The sequence below is a fragment of the Chanodichthys erythropterus genome, chromosome 9, assembly GCF_024489055.1.
Source record: "Chanodichthys erythropterus isolate Z2021 chromosome 9, ASM2448905v1, whole genome shotgun sequence".
NCBI classification, from domain to species: domain Eukaryota; kingdom Metazoa; phylum Chordata; class Actinopteri; order Cypriniformes; family Xenocyprididae; genus Chanodichthys; species Chanodichthys erythropterus.
In genome coordinates, this window is record NC_090229.1 from 23,784,327 (window position 1) to 23,791,156 (window position 6,830).

General features: G+C 39.1%; 1 protein-coding gene across 1 annotated transcript; it reads right to left on the reverse strand.

Moving 5' to 3' along the window:
* Positions 1-294: 294 nt before the first annotated feature.
* Positions 295-5,357, reverse strand: LOC137026455 (DLA class I histocompatibility antigen, A9/A9 alpha chain-like). The gene is made up of 8 exons (XM_067393811.1): positions 5,163-5,357; positions 5,043-5,112; positions 1,772-2,026; positions 1,324-1,599; positions 881-1,171; positions 638-763; positions 429-473; positions 295-317 (listed from the first exon to the last, which is right to left on the reverse strand). The coding sequence occupies exons 1-8, from the start codon at positions 5,355-5,357 to the stop codon at positions 295-297; spliced, it is 1,281 nt and encodes a 426-aa protein (XP_067249912.1).
* Positions 5,358-6,830: the final 1,473 nt, after the last annotated feature.

Genomic DNA, 6,830 nt, shown 5'->3' on the forward strand with positions numbered 1-6,830 from the left:
ATTAAGATTTCGGGCCACAGGCATTTTTATGTTGCATACTATATACATTCATTACCTATAACAATCCTTTGTCATTTTAATCAACCAATTTGGTGGTTATCATCACACAGCATAACCCAGTGGTTCTCAAAGTGTGGGGCGCACATGCACTTGGTGTTCAAGTGATTTTTTTAAAGGTTTAAAGGCAGGCACAACCAAAAAAGCATCCACCAAAAACCCAATAGCATCCAACAAGAAAATGCTATAAGATTTTGTTGTTGTCTTGACTTTAATATTGACCCATAGACACACTTGTCATGTTTTATCATGTGTGGAAGCTGAAATGAAGAAAAAAGGTAGCCATTTACAGAAATTTTCAAAATTACCATAAAATATATATGTTGCTCTATTGATATTATTTTATTTAAAAAAAAGTGCAGCATACTCACATGGAGTAGGGGAGTAATCAATCTGTGATGCTGCAGATCCCCGTTCTGAATAAGAGTGACACAGTTAAATGATGAACAGAGAGTAACACTACAGAAGCATAAAACTGCATAGGTGGACTTTAAAAGAGTGTCTCAAAAGGAACTGATGTTTGGTTTCTTTTTCTAATTTAGCATCAGGTATAATGAACTGGAATGTACAGAACATTTACCAGCAGCTTGTCTCTTCTTCCTCCATATGATGAGAGCAGTTATGATGAGAACAGCCACACACATCAACACCAGCACACTGATAACTACAGACAGACTGAAGGATCCTGGGTCAAATTCAGCCACATCTAAAATTACAAAAAAAAAGGGTTACACAAAAAAGAAAACAGTAAGCTTCAGAGAGATTTAAGAGATATTAAGCCTGTTGTGGCATTTTGTTTAATTAATTGTTAGTTTTTCTTTACCAAACATAATGTCCAGTTTGTTGTCCAGATTGAGGTGTTTCATTGTACAGTTGTATTTGTGTCTTTCACGTTGTTCTTCTGCGCTGATCACCAAACTCTTCCTCATCTGGTAAGTTACATCTCCATTGGGCAGAATCTCTCCTCCTGTGATCTGATCATCATCCACAGGCTGATCATCTCTGAACAGAGTCAGGTTAATGTGACGGGGGTAAAAACCAGTGGCCAGACAGCTGATCTGAAGCTCTTGAGAGTCTGTGAGTGTCTTCTTCATGAGTCTGACTCTGGGTTTCACTACAGTGAAGGATGAGATCTGTTATTAACTTTCCCATGTTTCATAAAACATTCAGAGGCACATGTATTTTCTGTCAGTACTGCTGTCTGGGTCATATTTGCTGATTATGCTTCTTTTTATTTAGTCAAGTTAATCAGCTTGATTCTCTCACCTTTTCTCAGCACATTGTTCTTTTCCATATTCAGGTACCTTCGTAAAACTTTAATGCAAATAGGATGATAAACATTTTCATACATAAACTTTATACGAAGCCATTTTTGTTGGTCCCACGGCCTCCATGTCATTTTTGTTGCTGTACTGTTGTTTTCCATGTCAAAGGTGAACTCCTCTATAGTTTGTCCATCTAAAGCGTCCAATCTCTGAAGTGGACCTGGTTTGTCATAGTTCAACAATTCACATCCAACAAGTCTCTGATGAACATATACTCCTTTAAAGGAATGGGAAAAAAAAAATAAAAATAAAAAATTATGATTACTGTGTCTAGCATATGAAGGCTCTCTTACTTCCACATCAAAATTGTATATGCTTCTTGCATAAACACATACAAATTATATTTGTTATTACATTTTTGTATTGTAATTATTGTGGCTCGTACTCACCATATGTGCGATTTTGGATCTCCTTAAGATAAATTTCTCTTTCTTTAAAGATGTTATACATATCACGAAATACAGTATCAGCGTCACTTTGCTCTTCATCATAATATTTTGAATCACTGTTAGTGCGATAGACAGCTTTCCATGTGACAGAGTCATATCCTATTTGCAGATCATCCAACATCAGCACAACACTGAACTCAGGAAATGGTGTCTGTCCAGCAATATACGTTACAAATGCCTTCAATGAGTGAGAACCTGTGGATACAAAAAAAACATGCAGTATACAAGCTGATAATCACCAGAATTGAAATTTCAGTGATGTAAGGTCTAGTGTTGTACTCGAGACGGATCTTAAGACCATTTTTTGAAGTTCTTGGTTTTGTCTTGGTTTTGGTCTCAGACTAAAAGAACTCAGGATTTTATTTCAAGATCGGTCAAGACCACAAGACCGGGGATATCACTAAAATGCCGTTGCATTGTCTGATTTCTATGTTAACATCATTCATTTGATTGGATGTAAAACGTCCTGCTTCAAATGCAATCAATAACTTATGTCTAATTTCATTTATTTTGTTACTGGTGTGCCGGGTCAGAAATCAAAAAGGGATTGTGTCAAAAAATGTCATCAAAATTAATATAAATGCCCACAAAATTCAAGATGGCAAAAAAAAAGTACTTGTATAAAATCTTGATATTTACATTATAACATATGATATAATTAAGCATTATTACAAGAAAGAGGGCTGTTTTCACAAATATGAGCACAATTGCAAATGCGATACTAATTTTTACAAATGTTCAAAAAACAAAATTTTATTTTTAAAACATTAATCTCAACATTATTTATGCATTTGTAATTGTACCAATTCAGATGCAACGTCTGTTCCAACCCTGCAGTTAAAAGATGCATTTTGTTGTTGGTGATTTCAACTGATTGGTAACAGCTCTAGATAGTGTCTTATTATTGTAATTATTGATTAAAAATAAAACAGTTCTTAAGCAGTAAGTGTGGATCTTTCAGATGAATTTGAAGAGTGCTAGTCTGGTCTTGGTCTTGTCTTAGTCTCAACCCCTCAAAGACTTGGTCTCGAAACACACTGGTCTTGGTCTCGACTTAGTCTCGGTTTAGGTGGTCTAGACTACATACTAGTGAGGTCATATCCTGAGTGTGAAATTTTGTAAGAACCAAAACCAAAGGACATCAAGACCTGGGCGTTCCTGACCTGCGTTCAGCCCCGACAAAACGTTGCAAAACGTTTTTTAAATGGAAACGTCGGTGCGTTGAACACCCCGTTCTGATGACGCAAGTGCTGACACTATGGCAGCTGAGAAGGCCATTCTTTGTGTTCTTTCTAAAGAATTTTCGGAGCCTGATGAAATCGGTATAAATACAAGTTTAATACTGCAAAATACGCTCGATGTTACAGTCACTGCCCTGCTGTCCAATTCTAATTATTGTGATAAAACATTTGCCTTTGTTTATGGAAGTTTATGAAAGTATCACTCCACAATACAATAGCAAAATAGCATAGTATTTTTATGTTACATTAATCAGTGTCTAGCACACATTCGGATATGGACCAGAAGACATTGCAAATAAATTATATTTAGACAGACTTAAAGAAGTTCCAGATCTATACTTGTGCTCTTATTGTGCAAGTTATTTTGCCATTAATGTAAATACACATGTGCAAACAATATACTTGCTCTTATGAATTTATTTAGTTGTTAATTACATTTATGAGCTGTCTCTTTAATATTGCATGGTTTATATGTATGTTGATGCTGATTGGGTTGACATTTTTGACACACCCACCAAACAAGAGAAAACGTATCTCAAACCTGTTGCACACCGTTTCCAGGAAACATGTTGTTCAACCCGGAAACCGTAGCAAAACGTTGCACACCGGTTTGAGCTTGAACGTGCCCCTGATTTTGAGGGAGGACCTGATTTGTCATCACAGTGCTTCAAGGCAAACACACATCTTGTGTTCACCAGTTCAACATACTCATCTGCACAAACACGCAGAGCCAAAAGCAAAATCAAAATAATTAATGTTCTTCTGAATGATGCATGCAGTTTTTTTTAACCACTAGAAGGCAGGAAAATGTACATTGTGTCAAAAACAAAAACCTGTTCCAAAAAATCTTTCAATGTTGATTATAATAAAAAGTCACGAAGTCACACTGAGTTCCTGATAGCAGGAAAATCAGTCTATTCCCTTTCATATTCTGTTCTGCTGTGGCTGTGTCTCTATCTCCCATTTTTGTCTCTGTCTCTTGTTTTTAATTTTTGCTTTATTTTTGACTGGCCACATTGTAGTCCTGGTAGAACAGATATAAGCACAGCACTGAACGTAAACTGTTACTCTACAAAAATATACCAAAGGACCCTACAAACACTCACATACATAACACACACAAACACTTTTTAAAGCCAAGTAGAATTAAATGATCACGTCATTGGGCTCTATGATTATATTTTTAAGGAGCACTTGAACATACTGTTGTGAACAACAGTCAAGATGGCGACAGGGCCCCTCTCTAACTGCTGGTGTGTAAGAAGATGTGCCACACCGTGATTGGATCTTTGGTGAATGAACATTAATAAGTGTTCAGCAACATCAGATAAGATGTTTGGACAACTACAAGACACCTCTTCCAGAACAGGAAGGGGGACCTTCTGCACCCACCAAAACCAAGGAGAGGACTTCTCATTGGACGACACATTGACTCTAACCACCAAACTCATTCCTAAGGTTTAGACGAGGACTGCCATAAAAATTCCTTCAGGACCTCCTGGTTGGAGAAAGGCCACAGAGATCTATCTAAATTCATTCATACCTATGTTTGGAAGCCTTAATTTGATCTAAACTGCATCACATCCACTCCATCTTCATGCAAAGCACAGTTTATGTTAATGGTTACTGACTGCTAAACCAACAGGTCATGGGACAGACCTGTTAACAGATAAACAAATGCATGGACGATGATTTAACCATTTCATATCGTGTTTGGTGTCTATCGGCTCCCTACGATGCCTTTAATAATTTGAAAGAGGTTTGGTAAAGAAATAATGCATGGGTAAAAGGTTAAAGACACTATTTTAACACTGTACTTTATGCTATGCAAATGAGTTCCACACTAGGGTGGGCGACACCGGGGCTGCTTCAGATAACAGTAGCCAATCACACTCCAGGATCGGCAAGGCACCACATTTCAATCTCCTCCTCATCAGAAAGGGATAAATATGTCCCCCAGGTAGACACACCCTTGTTCTGCGTTTCTAGCTCGACGGAGAAGGAGACATTAACAGACACTCCACGTCCTGAGTTTCTGACCTGACGAGGAAAGAGACTACAAGACGGTTTTCGCGAGCAAAACCTTTTACATTGCTTCCACCTGCAAAAAGGGCCCCAGCATTGAGGGACTTCATCTGACCCCTACGGCTTCTACAGCAGCGTAGCCCAGTCCGCAAAGGACCTCTGCATCGGCAGACATTGCCTGTGTCACACGGCTCCTCAGCGACGCAGCCAACCTGCAAGGGAACCTGTGAAGATTCATCTGACCCAGCTGCCCAGTCCATCCTAAGCGCACACCGGACGCGCACATTATATACGCGCGAGCTCAATTTTGACTCGACTACTGATAGAAGAGCTGCACAATGGGAGTGTTTTACGTCAACAGGGAAACGTTACATATGCTTTAATATTTCGCACTGAGGTTAGTGTACATGGAAAATGGCACAACAGAGCAAAAAGAAAGAAAAGGCTACGTTTATTATACATTTGTAGACTTTATTCAAGCTGTTAAAGTGTAAAACTAATGTATCTTGCAGCACAGGGTGAAGTCAGTATGTACATTAACAACGATTTGAGAGAAATATAATATACATTTAATGCAAAACAATGTACATGGCACTCTGTGGCGCGGCAGGATTTTGAGTCGTAGCTGGGCACCGCGGACGAATGTCGCCGCCGGTGTGTACACTCATAGAAAACAACGCGTTCGAATTTTAAAAACGTGGTGCGGTGCTGAGCTTCGTGTCAGGTGTGCGATGCTGTTGCTTAGTAACGGTGGAAATCCATTTTGTCCGGTAATGCAGCGAGATGGAAACAGGAGGTGCGTCCCAATTCGCGTACTTATGCACTATTCTATGACGTTTTTAAGTATAAATAGTGCGAGTAGTGCGTTCACACTGAAAATTCCAAAAAGAAAAAGTGCACTTTAAATACCCGGATGATGCACTAAATTAACGGAAAAAACGAAGTGTGGAATGTTGGACACTTCGTGCACTCAACTGTCGCAGCTTTAATTAAGTAGTGGAGGGGAAGGGAGGATCGGACTCTGTTGTTAAATGACAAAATAACCTTATACAATTCACGCACTACATGGATGAGTGCATAGTGCACAAATACATAGTGTATAAGTGCATAGTGTATAGTGCGTCATTTGGGACGCAACTAGGGACTCACCGACTGATTCTAATGGCGGGATTGAAATGGTCCAGTCGTGGCAGCATTGAGATTCTTCCTCTGTTGGCAATGGTTGGCATTTGCCACATGTGCACCACCACGTCTGCCCGATGCTGGAGAGGTGTGTGTCGCCACAGCAGTCTCTTCCACCTGCTTAATTTCTTCCTCTTTGTATTCCGGTTCAAAAAGGTAGGTAGAATTGTGCCGATATTCGGTAATGCGATAAATCGCGATAATGAATATGCACAATATTGTAATCGTTGGCACTTCAGAATACCGTAAATAATAATTTATTACCAATTATTAATTTTTTTATAAGGCAATTAAGAATACTTTACCCATCAATCGTATAAAATGCACAACACCGCTGTATTCTGCGTCAAAAGGACATGCGCTCAGATGTAAACAATCCCAACGTGCACGAGAAGCACATGGAACGAGTGAAGGAGACGAGCTGAATGAAAGTGCGCGATCACTCTCTGACAGCAGAGGGCGCTGATGGAACAGCAGCATGCAGCGGTTACCACGGAAACCCCATAAACAAAGCAACTGCGCTGGTGAAGTTTTTAAAATGCTTCAAACAG

Bases quoted from the DNA above. Each gene is read 5' to 3' on its own strand.
- LOC137026455 (XM_067393811.1), bottom strand. From the start codon at position 5,357: ATGGACTGGGCAGCTGGGTCAGATGAATCTTCACAGGTTCCCTTGCAG. The intron at 5,113-5,162 runs GTAAAAGGTTTT...TTTCCTCGTCAG, and splicing joins TTTTTGCAGGTGGAAGCAAT to GTCAGAAACTCAGGACGTGG. The intron at 2,027-5,042 runs GTGTGTCTACCT...TTGTATCCACAG, and splicing joins GCTAGAAACGCAGAACAAGG to GTTCTCACTCATTGAAGGCA.